This window comes from Mobula birostris, chromosome 27 (genome assembly GCF_030028105.1).
Source record: "Mobula birostris isolate sMobBir1 chromosome 27, sMobBir1.hap1, whole genome shotgun sequence".
Classification (NCBI taxonomy): domain Eukaryota; kingdom Metazoa; phylum Chordata; class Chondrichthyes; order Myliobatiformes; family Myliobatidae; genus Mobula; species Mobula birostris.
In genome coordinates this window covers 41,872,978-41,893,874 of record NC_092396.1, presented here as the reverse complement: position 1 = coordinate 41,893,874, position 20,897 = coordinate 41,872,978, and the positions used below count along the sequence as shown (strand labels likewise).

Below are 20,897 nucleotides of genomic sequence, written 5' to 3'. Positions count from 1 at the left end.
TAAGAGAAATGGTAGTGAGAGCAGATTCAAGTCTCTCATCATTCTCCCTCTCAGTGAGAGAGCATAAACACAAGAGACTGTGCAGGTGCTGAAATTCAGGAGCAACACACACAAAATGCTGGTGCGACTCAGCAGATCAGGCAGATCTCTGGAGGGAAACAAGCAGTCTAAGTTTTGGGCCAAAATCCCGCTTCGCATTGGCTCCTGATGAAGGGCCGCAGCCTGAAAAGGTAGCTGTTTATTCGCCTTCATATATGCTGCATAATTTGCTGAGTTCCTTCAGCATTTTGTGTGCGTTGCTTCTGATGGCTGACACCCAGAGTTTCAACCTGATATCAAGAACATTCCGGATGTAAAGCAGTGCTTGACAAAGCAACCAAACCCTTCAGAACAACCATGACATTTCAATTTCCTAACTCCTAATCCCTGCAAATCTCTGAGGAACTTTGCAGAATCAGAGCTAATTGGCACTAGAATGATCAGATTCTGGTTCACTTCTATTGTGCCTTTTCCATCCAGTAATAGACTCGTGCCAAACAGTTAATGGAATAATTTTGCTTCATATTATCTTATACAAAGGCTTTGATGAACCCCAGAAACTATAAGCATATTTCTGTTAATCCGATGTCAAGAAATATTGGAATAAAGGAAGGATCATACAATCATCAGTTATCTATCTGCCTTCACACTGTGAAACTAATTTTAGCCACCCCCTGATAGACACCAACTTGAGTGAAAGCCTGTGAGTACGTATTGTAACAGACATTGTTCGATTCTAGTTTTTATTAATTGATTGCATGTTTATCAACAGTTGTATCACCATTTTGTGACTTGCTGTGGTAACACTGTTATCCCAATCTGTTCTGGGCTGTGAGAACATTCCACTAGTTATCATCTTGCAGTGATGATGTTACCTGACAGATCCGGGCAGAGGAAACGACTGAAAGAAAAAGCACATTGGACTCAACCCTTCTGATAAGGATCAGTTTTCCAGCCGTGTGATGCAAGATCCACATTTCAGATAGAAGGCTTTATCAAAAATGGGAAATGAAATCTAAAAAGCACACCACTGCTTCGATCACAGTTATCTAACCATCTTGAGTATCATCTGAAACTTGATGTGCTGCTGGTGGACTCTGCTGGTGCTCAGAGTTAAGCAGGGCCGACACTATTGTCAGACAGTTGAATTATTCATCTCCTCTGGTGTTGTAACAGGTGGTTAAAACATTAGCAGCTTCAGCTAACCCGAGTGTATTCGATGGGGCCTGGCGTGATTGGTACTGTGCATCATGGAGCAAGTTGAAGAACAGTGATAAGCTGTGAGAGTATGGTACAGAGTCAATCCAATGTTGTGCAGAAATCTTTCTGGGAAATGAATGCCTCTGTCAGTTCTTTGAGAAATGAATGATTTTTTCAGATTCATCACACAATCTGCCACTTCCTCACATAAAATTTCTGTAAAATTGATTTTCTTCAGGCATTATACTGTGACAGAAAATGGAATATGATAAATAAAACACATACTTCACTGAACATTGAAAATGAGCAATGGTACCATTTTTATAAACTGGTTAAAGTTTAAATGCACAAAAAATAGATTTGGCTTCAGTTGAGACTGTGAGATCAATGGTGTCCATAGAAACGGAGTAGATTAATTAGGAATTTTGTTGTGATGTTGACTAGATGTATAGAGTCATACTGCACATAAATAGACCCTCAGGTTCATTTCAGCCATCAAGTCCTATCTACACCAAATAGATAATATAAAATTATATAAAATATTACAGAAATAATAAAATAGTATAGAATTATCATTACTGTAATACGAAAAAGAATTGTTCTACCTGCTGTTATAGCTTAAAAAAACAAGGAAGCAAATCAGTTTCATCAATTACATTTCATCAGTGTTTTTGCATGTACACATTAACTTCAGAAGTTGGTACATGAACATCTATTGTCTGCATCCTCAATGTCCTGTTTCAATGCAGTGTATTGTTCTCAAGCCTATTTATGTTATGTACAAGAGGTCATTTTTGAAGTCTTGTTACTAAATAACTCCTGTTTCCGATCAGGTTTTGGTCTGATTCTTTGTTAGTGTTACCGAACAGTCAGATGGTGAAGCTTGCTGTAATACTAACTATTAGTATTCAACTGTTTGTCTTGCCACCCTTGTTGTATTGAGAAACAGGCCTGATTTTGCAGTGCTTTCTTCATTCTCCCAATATCCCATGTTGGTCTGATATTTAGAGCTTTTTGCTTTAGACGTAGGCAATCATGTGTAGAACATAGAATATAGAAGACAGATGTAGAGTCTCTTGGAGATGGGCATAGAGTCTGTGGAACTGAGGCCAAACAATAGTGAAGTTGTGGACCATGTCCTGATTACTGAAGAGGAGGTGCTTGTTATCCTGAGGAAAATTAGGGTGGATAAGTCCCCAGGTTCTGATGAGGTGTTCGGTCAGACCATGTGGGAGGCTTGAGTAGAAATTGCAGGTGCCGTAGCAATGTATTTACTACATTTTTAGCCATCTCTGAAATGCTGGAGGACAGCTTGTGTTATTCTGTTGTTCAAGAAAGGCTTTAAGAATAAGTTGGGAAATAATGGACTGATGAGCCTGATGTCATAAGTGGGCAAATTATTGGAAGGTATTGTAAATGACTAGATATATAAGGGTTTGGATAGGCAGGGCCTGATTAGAGATAGTCAATATGACTTTGCGGTAAGTTGCTAAAACAAAAGGAGTGAACATGGTTTGCATAGACTTTAGCAAGGTCTTTGATAAAGTCCCAGATGGAAGGATGGTCCAGAAGATGAGAAGGGTCAAGTATAAAGAAAATGCGTGAGGCAAGGTTTTACCTAGAGAGTGGTGAGGGCCAGGAGTTGTGGAGGAATTAGATATTACAGAGTTGTTTACAGGCTGTTAGATAGACAGACAAATATGCAGAGAATGGAGGGATGTGGATCACATGCAGGTTCATCTAATTTGGCATCTTGCTGAGCACATTGTGAGCCAATGTTCCCGTGCTGTACTTGTCTGTATTCAGTGCAAGTTCAGGTTTTCATAAGTTGATCAGTCAATAAACACTGTCAAATTTTTCACTTAGTCATCAGCATCTTTGCCATCTGTATTACTAAGTCTCCCCGCAGTTAATCTTAAAAATAAGGTCAAAGAGATTAACTTTATTTGATACAATTTCATTGAAACAGGCAGTGAAATGCTTCGTTTGCATCAAATCAAATCAGTGAGATTTGTGCTGGGCAGCCTGCAAGTGCAGCCACATTTCTGGCGCCAACATGGCCGGCACCCCACATAGCATAACCGAAGCTGTATGTCTTTGGAGTGTGGGAGAAACCGGAGCACCCGAAGAAAACCCTGTGATTACGGGGAGGATGTACAAACTGCTTACAGACTGTGGTAGGAATCAAACGGCAATCTTACAGCTGGTGCTGTAATGTGTTATGTTGCTGCTATACTACCATGCTGCATAGTTCATCGCAGTGTAGTTCATGTAGTTCATTACAGAGTATATGAACAAAAGACTTGTCAGAAAAGCAAGTCTTTAATGTCATTTACACTATATAAGATCTTATAAAGCCGTCTGTGCACTGCTCCGCAGGTTTTTAATCAACTGTGCTGTGTTTATGCTCTTTCCTGCCCAGTTACATGCAGGGCATCTCTCTCAATTTCTCTCATGTGACCGACGATCCACTAAAACTAATAAAATATACTGTATGTGAACCCCAGTACCATGGGGACACGTGGCTGATAATCAGTTGGGCCTCTCAGGGGAAAGCGTGTATGAGTTTCTCTCTGTCACGCACAACATCATGGGCCTCGTGTAAGATCGAATATCACCTCCAGGGCCTCCTAGACACCTGCCTATAAAACGTATCTGTTCTTACAGTTGGAAGTGAATGTTTTTATGGACTGAAACGCAAATCCACCCTACCATGAACACATCCAGCTCCATTTTTGATCAACTATGAGCAGAGTCAGCCAACCCAATTGTCGGAGGCTCCGTTTTCACTGGCACCCGTGTGGCTGCATTTAACAGGCCTCAAGATATCTGGTAGCTGATGGGAGATGAGGCCTGCTGGTGGGGAAAGTCAGCCTCGTGGGTCTCTGTGTCTCTTCACTGACTCACACCGAGCCTGATTTGAACTGCTGCTCCTCTCTTCCAGACATTTCTTTACCCAAATATATCTGACCCTTTCTGCATCCCCCAAGAGCAACCATATCTCCTTCAGCAGCGACACCACCCCATCACCTATACTGTCACCACACTCCCTGAGACTACCAATGGCTTCAGATAACTTCCCACAACCCCCACTTCCCTCTCCCCAAAGTTTACTGACCACTATTGACCTTACTCATATACACTCCTATTGGGTACCCTTTTCCCATTTCTTTAGGGATAAATTTACCCCCGCTGGCTCTCAAGCCTGTTCTAAAGTTTTTCCTTCCTGCCTGGAAGCCAGTAATCAGTTTTCTTTCTGAGTATTCCCCTCAAATCTGGGAACCAAGCCTGTAATCACTTTGCCTTCTCGAAAGGCCACCTGTTTAAAGCATTATGGAACCAGAACTTAGTATCATTCCCAAATCTCTTGACTTAGTAGTGCCCCTGTACCCATATCAACACTCGTCCCTGCACAGACCCTGCCTTATTGCCCCTCCTATCTTGTCCTCTCCCCACCTCACCATCCCAGCCCTGACCTTCTGATCCCCAGTGAATACCAAAAATAAGAGTTAACGAAAAAGCCTGGAGCAGAATCAAATATAGCCCTGAGTGACTGGAGCAATGGCACTGTGGCACAGCTGGTAGATCCACTGCCACATGGTACCAGTTGAATGTTGACCTTGGGTGCTGAGTGTGTGGATCTTTGCCACTTTCTCTGTAGATTTTCACTGGATGTAGAGGGCCATGGTCTGGGTGTAAGTAAATGGAACTAGAAAGAAAACCAGGCTGGCGTGCAATACATGGGCTGAAGGGCCTGTTTTTGTGCTGTAGTGTTCAATACCTCTATGATTCCCAGATTGTTCCGTTTCCTCCCATTTCACAAAAGATGTGCAGGTTAACAGGTTAATTGCCCACTGTAAACTGCTCATAGTGTGTAGATGAGTGGTAGTATCTCAGTGAGAACGTCAAAAAGCCAAAAAGCGATTAGAGTTAGATAGTTAGATAAATGTAAATAGGTATTAAATGGATAGTGTGGTCTTTGGGAAGAAGAACCTATTTGTCAGAGGCAATGACAAAGTCAAGGTTATTATCATATGTACATGTGTGCACAGGTGCAATGAAAAACTTACTTGATATTGCCACGTGACGAGTACCCTATATGCATCTCCATGAAAGTAGGGTGATAGACTTCATGCTAAAGATGGGTAAATCCCACTGGGCATCTGTGAGTGCCTCAGGTTTCCTCTGCTGGCCCATGATATGATATGGCCTGGTGTATGGAGTTATTGTGATGTTCCTTAATGTAGCTTTAGGCTCAGTTCCTTCTCCGTGTTGCTGACTCATTGAACCTTTCCACTGAGTTCCCACTCATCCCTGATTTGTGTTGCAGGTGATTAGATCTGTGGAAGAAGGTTATCGCCTTCCAGCTCCCATGGGTTGCCCCGCTGCCCTGCATCAGTTAATGTTGGATTGTTGGCAGAAAGACCGCAATGAGAGGCCCAAGTTCATCCAGATCGTTGGCGTGTTGGACAAGCTTATTAGGAACCCCACCAGCCTCAAAATCTTTGAGACCATGAGCAGGTAAGAAACCAGCAAAAGCAGCTTTTGGCATTTGTGTGCTTAGGAAGACTCATAGGGTCACCGAGTCACCGTGAATGAAATCAGGCCATTCAGCCTTCCATTTCCATGGCAACCATCTGTACTAATCCCATATTCACTTACTTGGCCCATAGACTTCTTTGCCTGGGTGATTCAAGTGGTTGTCCAGTCACTTCTTAAATGCTGCCAGAAATTCTGCTGGCACAAATCTCTTAGTAAGTTTATTTCATCTATTTACTGAAAGGTTCCCCTAAAATCCTGAGTTATTTATCCCTTACTCTAAATCTATGTTGTTGTTCGTCCATGGTTGACGTCGATGAGGACCTCGACACCATTATGATGGTGTTGAGACTAGCGCGTGATTTGGATTTAAGTGAGGGAGAGTTGCGCAGCGTCAGCCTCACTCTCTCTTCCCAATTCCCATCTGGATCCAGTGGCAAGACAGAGTCTAGACGGCTGGAGATGGGACTAGGCGCAGTGGATGACCAGGACGTCTTCTGTGTCTTGTCCTGCTCTACACCTTCCATGACGCTTGCAGAGACCGCCTTTGTGACCGTTGGACCTTCCATTGGTCTTGTCCGCTCAATCCGCCGGAGTCTGTCTTCACATGCTGGGATAGACAACTCCCTATCTCACCGAGGGTCTATGTACTCTTATTTTATTGAACTCTGATTTAGGGTAAAGATTCCTGCAGTCTGCCACATCTATACCCCTTATAATTTTATATATCTCAGTCATGAACCCTTTTAACCTCCTCTGCTCCAGGAAAAACCTACCCCACCACTCCAGTCTGTCCTTGTAACTAAAATAGTTCATTCCATCCAACCTGGTGAGCCTGGGTACCCTCTCCAGCACTGTCACATCCTCTCTATAGTGATATGACCACACCTATTCAGAGTACTCCAGCTGAGGTCTGGCCAATATGTTAAAACCCTGGAGCATAACCTCTCCGCTCTTTTATTCACTGCCTGGTGGAAGAAGGCCAGTATCCCATTGCCTCTTTCATTACATTAGCCACTGTAGTCTTGCCCCCTTTAAATTCAACACAGACCTTAACATGCTGTTGTTCCAATGACCAGGCCATGTTGGTAGACTGAGATACTGGAAGATGTTTTTGTACATACTGTAAGATCTAAAGTAAACAACCAGATTAAAAAAAAATAACTACAAATGCAGAATATCTGAAATGGAAGCAGAAAATGCTGGAACCACTCAGCAGTCAGGCAGCAGAAGGAGAAATAAGGTTAACGGTACAAAACCAAGACCCTTCATCAGAAGAAATAATAAGTAAGTGGTCTGCTAACATCATTTCCATTGAAATCAATCAGGAGGGATGTGACTCGGGACTTTTTAATCTAGCACACACAGCGAGGTCCTAACTTATTACTTCAAACATCCCCAATGGGTTTGCATCATTATCCCACTTGTGTTAAATTATTAATAGACAATAATAATTCAAAATTAAAGTGGTTTATAAAAGGATTGATGGTCCCTTCACTATATTGCTTCAAAGAGTTGTAGAAAATTATAGCACAGAAATAAGCCCTTTGGCCAATCTAGTGCATGCTGTACCATTAATCTGCCTGATCCCATCGACCTGCACCCAGACCACAGCCTTCCATACCCCTCCCATCCATACACTGATCCAAACTTCCCTTAAATGTTGAAATTAAATCTGCCTCTACCACTTACTCTGGCAGCTCGTTCCACAGACTCACCATCCTCTGAGAGAGGAAGTTCCTCCTCATGTTCCCCTTAAATATTTCAGATTTCACTCTTAACCCATGACTTCTAGTTGTAGTCTCAACAAACCTCAGTGGAAAAAGTCTGCTTGCATTTACCCTATCTCCCTCATCATTTTGTATACCTCTATCAAATCTCCTGTCAACCTTCTACGTTCTACAGAATACCGTTCTAATCTATTCAATATTTCCTTATGACTCAGGTCCTCCACACCCAGCAACATCCTTGTAAATTTTCTCTGTATTCTTTCAACCTCGTTTTGTTGCAAGGACGTGGCTGTGGGGGGAACCCAAGTGCTGGATGCAGGCACAGAGGCAGGATCGAGAGGCATTAGCACAGTCACAAGCGTGGAATAGTTATTCAGGAGAGTCTCTGCATGGAGACGAGGTTCACGTAGAGAATCCAGGAAAATGATGCGGAACTTAGAACTGACAGTCCTAAAGAACCATGAAATAAGGTTACTCATACAAGAGTCAACCAACAAACTGGCAGCTCCTTGTTGTGATTACAGGGTTTTTATCCTGATGGAAGGCAGATGTGTGTAATTAGTGGAACTGGGAATGATTGGACGTTAGACGAGGGGATTGAGGCCCAGTTACTGAGGTAATAGCAAGGTGGGGAATTGCCAGACAGGACCATGACATGTTTATATCTTTCCTGCAGGTAGGTGACTAAAAGTGCACACAATTGTTTGGTGACAATAAAGTATGAAATATAAAAGTATACTTCAAACTGGGCCTCATTAATGTCTTATACAACTTCAACATAATATCCCATCTCCTGTACTTTGATTTATGAAGTCCAATATGCCAAAAGCTTTCTTTACAACCCTATTTACCTGTGATGCCACTTTCAGTGAATTATGGACCTGTATTCCCAGATCCCTCTGTCCTACCACACTCCTCAGTGCACTACCATCCACTGTGTAAGATCTACCCTGGTTGGTGCTCCCAAACTACAACACCTCACATTTGTCGGCATTAAATTCCATCTGCCATTTTTCAGTCCATTTTTGCAGCTGGTCCAGACCCACTGTAGCTTTGATAGTCTTCCTCGATCTCCACTAAACTCCCAATCTTGGTGTCGGCCGAAAATTTATGATCCAGTTTACTACGTTATCAAGTTGTTGATATAGATGACAAACAGCAACAGACCTAGTACTGATCCCTATGGCACTCCACTAGTTACAGACCTCTAGTCAAGGAGAAAACCATCTACTATCATTCTCTGGCTTCTCCCACAAAGCCAAAGACTAATCCAATTTACTACCCCGTCTTGAATGCCGAGCAACTGAACCTTCTTGACTGACCTCCTATGCGGGAACTAGTCAAATGCTTTGCTAAAGTTCATATCGACTTCATCAACTTCCCTCGTAACTTCCTTGAAAAACCCTATAAGGTTGGTTACAAACAACCTACCGTGCACAAAGCCATGTTGACTATCCCAATGTCTATCCAAATACTTTGAATACTTTCCAATAACCTTCCTACTCCTGATGTCGGGCTCACCGGTCTATGATTCCCAGGCTTATTATTCGAGCTTTTCTTAAACAACAGAACAATTTTAGCTATCCTCCAATCTTCTAGCTCCTCACCCATGGCTAAAAATGTTTTAAATTTCTCTGTTAGGGCCCCTGCAAATTCTGCACTAGCTTCCCACAGATGCGAGGGAACATCTTGTCTGTCCCTAGGGATTTAGACAATCTAACTACCCTTCTTTCCTGCAATCTGCCTAAGGTCCATGACCTTGCTGCTGCTTTGCCTCACTTCTATAGATTCTGTGTCCACTTACTGAGTAAATAGAGATGCAAAAAATTCGATTTCAGATCACCCCCATCCATCCATACATAAACTGCAACTCTGATCTTCCACAGGACCAATTTTGTTTCTCACTATCCTTTTGCTCTTACTATATCTGTAGAAGATTTTAGGGTTCTCCTTCATCTTGTCTGCTGGAGCAACGTCATAGCTTCTTTTAACTCTCCTGATTACCTTCCTAATACAATGTTCTGTTGCATTTCTTATACTCCTCAAATACCTCATTTGTTCCTACCTGCCTATACCTGCTATGTACCTCCTTCTTTCTCTTAACCAGGCCCTCAATATCACTCAGAAAACAAGGTTCCCTAAACGTGTTATCTCTGCCTTTTATTTTGACAGCAACATACAAACTCTGTACTTCTAAAATTACATTTTTGAAGGCCTCCCACTTACCAAGTACACCTTTGCTGGGGAAAAAAAAAACTGTTCCAATCCTCAGGTCCCTTCTGGTACCATAAAAATTGGCCTTTCTCCAATTTAGAATCTCAACCAGAAGACAAGACCTATCCTTTTCCATAATTACCTGAAATTAATGGCATAATGATCACTGGATCCAAGGCGTTCCCCTACACAAACTTTTGTCACCTGCCCTAATGTACTGATTAGAGAAACTTTCTGAATACATTTGACTTTCTCTTTTCCATCCAGCCTTTTTACAGTATATGGAAAATTAAAATCACTTACTATCATAACCTTATGTTTCTTGCAACATTCTGCAGTCTCTCTGCAATTTTGTTCCTCTAAATCCCACGGACTGGTGGGTGGTCGATAAAATAATCCCATTACTGTGGCCATACCTTTCTTATTCCTCAGTTTTACACATAAGGGCTCACTAGACGAGTTTTCCAGTCTGTCTTGTCCAAGTGCTGCTGTGACACTTTCTCTTCATTAAAGTAGGTTTCAGAACATTATTATAAATGTTGAAACATTGGCAATTTATTGAATACTTACACTATCAAGTTAACAGAAAAATGATGAAGGGGAGCATTTCCTTTGATAACAACAGCACCAGCTGCACAAAGCTAATGTGACAATCCTTCAGCTGGCAGCTGGAGAACAAGTTCTGGCTTTAATTAAGGTCCAGGTGGAGGTGACAGTGTGATGCAAAGACAAGTTGTTCATTTATTTACAAATCGATTGTTGTCTAATGCAGCAGTGTGAAACATGCTCCCCTCCACACTACAAACTGGGGACTGAGTTCTTTTTTGGTGCCTCAGGTGTTTCAAGGAAACACCTGAGATTGCAATTACAAGGTGCTGCCATGAAGTGATTGAACAGATGAGATCGGACTCACTCACAAACACTGACATGGGAGATAATTCTGCCCATTGAACCCATTCTGTAATTCAGTTAATCACTTAAACCCATCCTCACATGATATTCTGCTGTAATTAAAATATTATGCATTGTGCTGGCTGATCTTAACAATATGTCCTCTAACTGTTGACCTGTATCCCAATCAACACACACAAAATGCTAAAGGAACTCAGCCGGTCAGGTAGCAACAATGAAGGTAAATAAATAGTCAACTTGTCAGGCTGAGATACTCCATCACAACTGTGAAGGAATGGAGCACAAGCCTGAATAAAACATTGGGTGAGGGGGAGGAGTACAAGCTGGCAGGTGACAGGTGAGGCCAGGTGAAGGGGGAGACAGTTAGGTGGGGAGGGGGATATGAGAAGAGTGGAGGTGATAGATGGAAGAGTTGAAGGGCTGAAGAGAAAGGAAGCCAATAGGAGAGGACAGTGGACCATGGAAGGTGGGAAAGTGAGACAGATGACGGGCATGACATGAGAGTTGGGCGGGGAAGAGAAGGGTGAGAGGGCCACCAGAATGAGGGAAAACAAAAGTGGAAGAGGGCACGCGGAGGGGGGGGGTGGTTGGTTACCAGAGGTTAGGGAAATCATGCTGCATCCTAGCCCTTTTGCTTGATGTAATGACCCATCCAGCTTTAGTTTTTGTAAAATCTCAGTGATTCAATGGCCCATTTCCACTTTCCATCTCCCCGTATTCAGAAAGAAAGAGGAAAGGTAATCTTGTGGTGGCTTGCTGATTGATCAATACTCGTGACTTTGGTTACAGAGGGAACATTATTTGTCCTTAAGTTGCAGTCTTTAAGGAAACTGCATTGATGCTTTTAAACTTCCTCAAAAAGTGTGTAAAAATGCAATCCTTCTATAAGTCTTTACTGTGGACGAATGGTGTAAAATTCCTCAACAGTGTCTGTCAATGGTACTGGTAGTATTGTTTTTAAGTGCCACCTGTTCATCACTCTATATCCTTACAACAAACATTAACCAGTGTTACAGAGCACACAGCGTTAAAGTGTTTTTTTCTCCTGAATGATCCTTTCATTCTTCCTGTGGAATTGATTTCTTTTTCGATTAGACATAAATGGAGCTAGAGGTACTTAGCTCCGACACATTGAGAGAATACATGCAGTCAATTCTTACACCCTGATGTATTTTGTGGAGTAAGATATTCTTCTTGTTTCAATTTGTGTTAATATTTTATCTTTCAATTTCTCATTGAGCATCTCAGCATGTTTTCAGAGCTAGTTTGTCTAATGTACTACCCTGTGAGAGAAAGTCAATACAGCTACCACACCTGTAGCGAAGAGAAAGAGTGTGCTCCCTTACTGGCAACCAATCCGCATTGCAATATTGTGATGACATACTTAAGAATAACATTTCCACTTCATCTGAAACTGTTAGTTCTCTCACGAAGGCTGTTAGGAACAAAAATGCTACTTTCTTTTATCGGCAAGATCCCATCTATTGCCAGAGCTTCATACACTGTTGAAGATGTCTGCAGTCTGAAGTGATACAATGTAATTTGCTTCATCGGTAGCACAGAATTCAATCTATTGCTATATTGATTAGTGTGTAATATTCAACTGTCATCTTACACATGCAGAGCACCTTAGGTAAGTCCTGAAGAAGGGCCTGGGCTGTTGATGTTGAACATCCATAGATGCTGCCTGACCGGCTGAGTTCCTCCAGCATTTTGCATGTGTTGCTACAGTTAAATCTGCTTCGTCAAGTGTCATGTAAACAGGCATGACGGATGACTGAAAGGAGACAGAGAAAGGAGTCAGGAATACTTAAAGTGAAGGCAGGTGAGAAAGCAAGCAAAATTGGTTTATATTGAGATAGAACAAACAAAATGCTGGGAGACCTCAATGGGCCAGGCATCTGCAGAGTGAAATTGGAAGTCAATGTTTCAGGTCAAGACCTTTTATCTGGACCGGAGTTCCTCCAGCGTATTGTTGCTGCAGATTTCAGCAGCTGTATTCTCTTTATTTTCCAAGAAAATATAGTAGATTGTTTGGAGAAAGGGTCTAACATTCTTCTCCTCCCTGAAATCTATTTTGTTAAAAGCCGGAAATCAGATGGGAAGAATTTCTTGGGCAAGAAGTTATCATGAGCTAAAAACAAAATACTGCCTGAAGAGATAACATCCAGAATTGACTGAATGGGACTGGGTACATTGTCAGGACAGCGATGAAAGAGTAAGAATGTAGGTAACTATCAATGATACAACAGGGGCATAGACGGCTTCAAGATTTCAAAGTTAACCCTTAGTTGCTCGTACAAGGGGGCTATTTGGAAACAGCTAATGGTTGTAGAAACATAGAAAATCTACAGCACAATACAGGCCCTTCGGCCCACAATGCTGTGCCAAACATGTACTTACTTTAGAAATTACCTAGGGTTACATATAGCCCTCTATTTTTCTGAGCTCCATGCACCTAACCAGCAGACTCTTAAAAGATCCTATTGTATCTGCCTCCACCACTGTCGCCGGCAGCCCATTCCACGCACTCACCACTCTCTGTGTAAAAAAACTTAACCCTGACATCTCCTCTGTACCATGCACCTTAAAACTGTGTCCTCTAGTGTTAGCCATTTCCGCCCTGGGGAAAAAGCCTCTGTCTATCCGCATGATCAATACCTCTTATCATCTTATACACCTCTAACAGGTCACTCTCATCCTCCATTGCTCCAAGGAGAAAAGGCCGAGTTCACTCAACCTATTCTCATAAGGCATACTCCCCAATCCAGGCAACATACTTGTAAATTTTCTCTGCACCCTTTCTATGGTTTCCACATCCTTCCTACAGTGAGGTGACCAGAACTGAGCAAAGTACTCCAAGTGGGGTCTGACCAGGGTCCTTCAGGCATGCTAGGAGCCACACTTACGTCCCCATCGACATCAATGGAGCTGCAGCGGAGCATGTATCAAGCTTCAAATTCCTTGGTGTCCACATTTCCGAGGATCTCACCTGGTCCCTGAACTCCTCCATCCTGATCAAAAAGGCGCAACAGCGCCTTTATTTCCTGCCGAGCATCAAGAAAGCTCACCTCTGTCCCAGGATACTGACAGACTTTTACAATTGTACCATTGAGAGCATACTCACCAACTGCATCTCAGTGTGGTATGGCAATTGTCCTGTGTCGGACCGCAAAGCACTCCAGCGTGTGGAGAAAACTGCCCAGCGGATTATCGGCACCCAATTGCCCACCATTGAGAACATCTACCATAAACGCTGCCTGGGCAGGGGGAAAAGCATTATCAAGGATGCATCTCACCCTAACCATGGACCTTTTACTCTCCTCCCATCCGGTAGGCGCTACAGGAGCCTCCGCTCCCGCACCAGCAGGCACAGGAAGAGCTTCTTCCCTGAGGCTGTGACCCTGCTGAACCTCACATCACAGCACTAAGCAGTATTGCACCCATATTGTACTGTCATAGTACTTTTATATTTGTGTGCTGTAGCACTTACTTTTTATTCACAGTTATCTTGTAAATAACACTATTCTTTTGCACTTCTGGTCAGATGCTAATTGCATTTCATTGGCTTTGTATCTGTACTCAGCACAATGACAATAAAGTTGAATCTATCTGTATAGCTGCAACATTACCTCTTGGCTCCTAAACCCAATCGCACGGCTGATGAAGGCCAATGCACTGTATGCCTTCTTAACCACAGAATCAACCTGCGTAGCAGCTTTGAGTGTCCTATGGACTCGGACCCCAAGATCCCTCTGATCCTCCACACTGCCAATAGCCTTACCATTAATACTATATTCTTCCATCACATTTGACCTACCAAAATGAACCACCTCACACTTATCTGGGTTGAACTCCATCTCCCACTTCTCAGCCCAGTTTTGCATCCTATCAATATCCCGCTGTAACCTCTGACAGCCCTCCACACTATCCACAACACCCTCAGCTTTTGTGTCATCAGCAAATTTACTAATCCATCCCTCCACTTCCTCATCCAGGTCATTTATAAAAATCATGAGGAGAAAGGGTCTCGGAATAGGTCCCTGAGGCACACCACTGGTTACCAACCTCCATGCAGAATATGGCCACTCTTTGCCTTCTGTGCGCAAAGCAATGTCCCTTTGGATCCCATGCCTCCTTACTTTCTCAATAAGCCTTGCATGGGGTACCTTATCAAATGCCTTGCTGAAATCCACATACACTACATCTACTGTTCTACCATCATCAATGTGTTTAGTCATATCCTCAAAAAATTCAATCAGGCTCATAAGGCACAACCTGCCTTTGACAAAGCCATGCTGACTATTCCTAATCATATTATGCCTCTCCAAATGTTCATAAATCCTGCCTCTCAGGATCTTTTCCATCAACCTGCCAACCACTGAAGTAAGACTCACCAATCTATAATTTCCTGGGAAATCCCTATTCCCTTTCTTGAATTAGGGAACAATATCCGCAACCCTCCAATCTTCCGGAACCTCTCCCGTCCCCATTGATGATGCAAAAATCATCACCAGAGGCTCAGTAATCTCCTCCCTCGCTTCACACAGTAGCCTGGGGTACATCTCGACTGGTCCCAGTGACCTATCCAACTTGATGCTTTCCGAAAGCTCCAGCACATCCTCTTTCTTAATATCTACATGCTCAAGATTTTCAGTCCGCTGTAAACCAACCCTGCAATCACCAAGGTCCTTTTCCATAGTGAATACTGAAGCAAAGCTTCCAACGATTTCAATGAGACCAATGGTGGAAGTTGGTGCAATTTTTCCAATAAACACTTGGAAAAATTACACACTGAGTACAAGTAAGCCCGTATGAAATAACCTCGTATTATGTGGACATCCCAAAGAAATTCTATTATGTATCTTAAAGGCAGCAATAAAAACAGAACGGTGATCATTTCTGTCACCTTTTAACATCCTAAGGCACTTTATAGCTAATATAGTATTTCAGTTTCTCTGTAATTGTAACATGCTATTGTGCATTCTGTTATTGCTTTTTTCCTCCGTACAACCTGAATGTACTTATGTTTGGAGTGATCTGTCTGGATAGAATGCAAAACAGATTTCCTCTGTATCTCAGTGCATGTGACAATAGCAAAACAATTTCAATTCCAATTCCATTTCCAAGTCATGCAAGAATATAAGGTTGAACATTTAAATACCCAGTCCCTTAACTTGTATATGCATTTCTTCTATTTTTAATCTCATTGCCTGCTCTGGGAGCTGCTTAAACATTTCCAATAAAGATCGCTGTTCATGAGATCCAGTTACATTCAGCAGTCTCTTATCCAGTGTATTTTCAACCTGTTTCTCAGGCATCATAAATTTAAACTTATCAGATGCTTTAAAAAGACTTTTTTTTAACAGCTCACCCAATTGCAGAATTGAAGGATATCTGAAAGTGTTCAAAGTCCAACTCAGTCTGGTTGTCTGGGACACTGTGCTTGAGTAGCTCCAGCACTTGATTTTCCTGTCCACAGAGAGACAATGGTACAAGGAATGGGCAGAGAGCCCTATCAATAACAGCAAAACCACAATTATTGAATCAAAGCCAAAGCCAAATATTATAAAGCGTTGAAATTATGCTGCTCTTAAAATAACATCTATCAGATCTCAATATTAGGAAGAAATTGTTGCTATTCACCTTGAATAAATTCATAATTAACAGCAAAGGTCATTATGACCAGATTGTCCTACTTTTGGTGCAATTTGTACTGCCAGTTACTCTGTGTTTCTACCTGTTCATTTTCCTTGGTTGTTTATTTAAGTTCTGGAAGAAGTATAACTACAAATGATTGTTGTTGATTATTAAAGTTAGGTGCACTGAGATACAGTGAGAAACTTTGCTTTCTGTGTCGTCTAGGCAGATCTTTTCTCTCATAATTTAACTGAGGTAGTCAAAAGAAAACAAAATGCAGAACATCAGGTTGTATCTGCAGAGAAAGTGCAGTGCAGGAAGACAAACAAAGTGCTCGGATCATGATGAGATTGATTGGGAGATCAGGAGTTCATTTTTAGCATACGAAAGATCTGTTTAGGAGTCTGATAACAACAGAATAAAAGCTGTACTTGTGCCTGGTGGTACATGCGGCCAAGCTTTTATAGCTAACTGATGGGAGAGGGGAAGAAGGGAATAACTAGGGTGCCATAGGTCTTCTGACTGATGGGAGAGGGGAGGAAGAGAATGACTAGGGTGGGGTGGGTCTTTGACTGTGCTGTCTGATTTAGCTCAGGCAGCAGGAAGTGTAGACCAAGTCAATAGAGAGGAAAATGGCTTGCTAGGCCTCATTCATAACTCTCTGCAATTTGTACAGTCCTGGGTACAGTCCATTTACCATCCTTCGCTGTGATGTATCCCAATAGAAGAAGAAACCAACAACATCCTGCAATTGAAAGCCACCAGTGTAAGCATGTACTTCCAAGCTGAGTATAAATGTTTGCCCTAAAGAAGCAGGTTAAATGTGTTTTTTGAGCAATCTTTCCATCATTCGCAACAACTCAACCTCCTGTAACTGTAGGTATAATTCCCTATTATCCTATCTACTTGTAAACATCAACACATCAATCTTACCTTCTGTCCAAATTTCATCAAAGACTTTCTAATAAAGGAAATGCTAATTCTCTGTAAGATCAAAATCAGTCACATTTTAAGCAATAGTTTTTTACTGAACAGAGGCAAGCTTATTTGTTTTTGCCTCAAGCCTTGTGGAATTTAATGAAGATGCTCAAAAATACTCTCAGAAAAACGCTTGCTTTGATTGAAATTCTGTAATAAATCATAAAACAACAGACTGATGCTTGGTGCTGGCAGTTTGTATTGATAACCATGTACTTTGAAGTGCTCTTCTATTCGGATCATGTTAAACAAATTGAATGAATTAAATTAAACCTAATTCCATGCATCTAAGGCACTAGATCCTGTTAGAATGAATAGGATATATTGTTCATGCTCTCAAACAGCATGGGACTATATCTATTCCACACTGAGGCCAATTACTTGTTGGACACTGAGGGTATTGTGATATGGAGCTCGAATAAGGAAGTGAAGGTTGTAAAAACTCAGCCAAGATATTATAAGTAGCATTTACAGGCTTGAGAACCACACATGGTCCGCTCCTGCTCCCATTTCTTGTCCTCGTCATTCTGATACAACAGCCTTAATAAGAAATAAGAATTACCTTTAGTAAGGTCACAGTCAGCTGCATCTACACCACTCAGATACAGTGAGCCAGACTAGAAATTATAAGGAGGTATCCAGTACAAAGCAAAACCTATTGTTCACAACCACAGCAACACACACAACATGCTGAACTGGTCAGAACCCAACCAATTCCTCTCCACCGTAACCCACTTCCATCTGACAGAACTAGTCTTCACACTCAGCAATTTCTCTTTCGGCTCCTCTCAAGACGTAGTCATGGGCAACCACATGGGCCCCAGCTATGCCAATCTTTTCTTTGGCAATGTGGAGCAGTCCATGTTCCAAACCTTCTCTGGTAATGATCCCCACTCTTTCTGCACTACATTGCCAACTGCATTGGTGCTGCTTCATGCATCCCTGCTGAGTTCCTCAATTTTATCAACTTCGCCTCCAATTTTCACCTTGCCTTTAAATTCACTTGGTCTATTTCTGACACCTCTCTCCCCTTTCTCAATCTTTCTCTGCCTCCTTCTCTGGAGACAAACTGTCTACTGGTGCCTATTATAAACTTGTCAACTCGCACTGCTATCTAGACTGCCTCTCCCGACATTGTCTCCTGTAAAAATGCCATTCCCCTTTCTCAGTTCCTACATCTCCACAGCATCTCAGGATAAGGCTTGCCTTTCCAGGACATCAGAGAATGGGGTTTTCCTTCCTCCACCATTGAAGTTGCCCTCACTGGCATCTCCTCCATTTCCTGGGCATCTATGTTCACCTTACCTTCCTGTTGCCTTAACAGGGATAGAATTCCTTTTGTCCTCAACTATCACATGAGTCTCCACATCCAGCATGTCCTCAATGGGACTGTACATCTTTAACACCACTATCCCCCCCTTTTGTTTTCTGTAGGGATCGCTTCCTCCGAGAACCCCTTGTCCATTTGTCCCTCTGCACTGATATCCCTGCAAGTGAGAAAAGTGGCACACATGCCCATCAATCTCCTCCCTCAGCTTCACTCAGGACCCCAAACAGACCTTCCAGGTGAAGCAACTCTTCACCTGCTAATCTTTTGGGATCATTTGTTGTATCCGGTACTCCTGATGTGACCTCCTTGACTATGATGAGACACTATGTAGATTGGCAGCTGGCTTTGTCAAGCACCTTTGCTCCATGTGAAACAAGCGGGATTTCCTGGTGGCCAACCATTCTAATTTCAATCTCCATTCCTATTCCAACATATTGGTTCATGGCCTCTTCTTCTGCCATGAAGAGGCCACATTCAAGTGTGAGGAGCAACATTTCATATAATGTATAGGTAGCCTCCAACCTGGTGACATGAACATTGATTTCTTCCTCCCCTTTCCCTCTTCTTCTATTCCCCATTCTGGTTGCCCTCTTACCTCTTTTTCTCCCCCGCCCCTGGTACCCCTCCTCCTTCCCTTTCTCCCACGGTCCACTCTCCTCTCCTATCAGATTTGTTCTTCTCCAGTGCTGTTCCTTTTCCATTTATCACCTCCCAGCTTCTTACTTTGTTCACCCTCCCCCACCCAGCTGCCTTCACCAATCACCTTCTACCTTGTACGTCTTCCCCTCCCTCAATCTCCTTATTCTGCCTTCTCCCCACCTGCCTTTCCAGTCCAAATGAAGGGTCTCTGCCTGAAACGTTGACTGTTTATTCATTTCTGTAGATGCTACTTGATGTTCCCTTTTGTGTGTGTTGCTCTGGATTTCCAACATTTACAATAATCTCGTGTTCATTTCCAATAATCTCTTGTTCATAACTAGTATTAAGTATGTTACAGTCACTTACAGAGTTCAGGGAAGGGCTCTGACTGACAGAACAATTCATCTGATGTTCAGCCTATTAAATACCTTCACAACAAGGACTGCAATGGTCTTAGGAGAAAAGTTCCATCATCTTCCTTAGGGACTGAAGGCTGTTCTGATATTTATGGAAACTTACAACAGAGAAGGAGACAGGACAGCGAATTATGCATGTTGTGGGATTTGAACCCAGTGTTTGGTCCCACGTCAGTGTTTCTGACTTTCATTTACCTTATTTATGTATGTATTTATTTATTTATTGTGCTGCAGTGCAGAATAGGCCCTTCTGGCCCTTTGACCTATGCTGCCCAGTAACCCCCGATTTAACCCTAGCCTAATCATGGGACAATTTACAATGACCAATTAACCTACCAACCAGTATGCCTTTGGACTGTGGGAGGAAACCCAGACAGCCACAGGGAGAACATACAAACTCCTTACAGACAGCAGTGGGAATTGAACCCAGATCGCGTGTACTATAGAGCGTTGTGCTAAGCAGTACGCTACCCTGCTGCCCTTATCTTCACATTATCTTGTGCATCTTCCTGATTCCACTTGCATAATCAGTTCTCAGCATATTTTAGGTTGTCTTTCACAAATTCCAGCAACTCTCTATGTGTGATAAATGGCAACATTTGATTTGCACTAGATTATTCTAAGAAGCAGTTATGAATCTGAAACCTTTGGTTATTAACATTCTTGCAAGAGGGAACAATTTTCGACTTGTTAGAACCTCTCATCATTTTGCTGTTGCTGGATCACTTCTGAGGTATTTTTGGATGTGGTGAAGACGCGATAGTAGCATAGGTCTTCCCTTCTCTTATGCTTTTGTGTTATCAGGGAACAATCCTGCTTTTCCAATCTTTCTTCATAACCAAAGTCACTCAACCCTGGTTGCAATCTTGTAAATCTTCTCTGTACCTTTTCTGTGATTCTTTACACCGGAGTGAACTTATTGCGATGTATGTTGGATCTGAATGCGTGCCGTGCTGTGTATTCAGTGAGGTGAGTAAACCATCCACACGTTGCAGCAGCTCTCCATACCTCTGCAGGATTGATAATGAGGGCACGTAGAGTAGGATGTCCACATATTTACTGTATTTCACACAGACACACCTTGTATGTATCTTTCCTGATACTTGGAGTTGTCCACAATACTTAACAATTAATGAAGCAAAATTATTCACACTACAGGAAATGATGTTGCATGAATGAAATCGCTGGAGAAAACTACTAGTAGATACAAAGCAGCTTCTTAATTCGACAAAATGAGGTACTGCAGACATCATATGGAGA

At 42.3% G+C, this 20,897-nt stretch overlaps 1 protein-coding gene across 1 annotated transcript in view; it reads left to right on the top strand.

Moving 5' to 3' along the window:
• epha8 (eph receptor A8) overlaps nucleotides 1-20,897 on the top strand; it is a 527,259-nt gene that overhangs the window by 479,117 nt on the left and 27,245 nt on the right. The window contains exon 16 of the mRNA XM_072245448.1: nucleotides 5,570-5,760. Coding sequence (XP_072101549.1) covers nucleotides 5,570-5,760 — 191 coding nt within the window. The remainder of the gene's footprint in view (nucleotides 1-5,569; nucleotides 5,761-20,897) is intronic.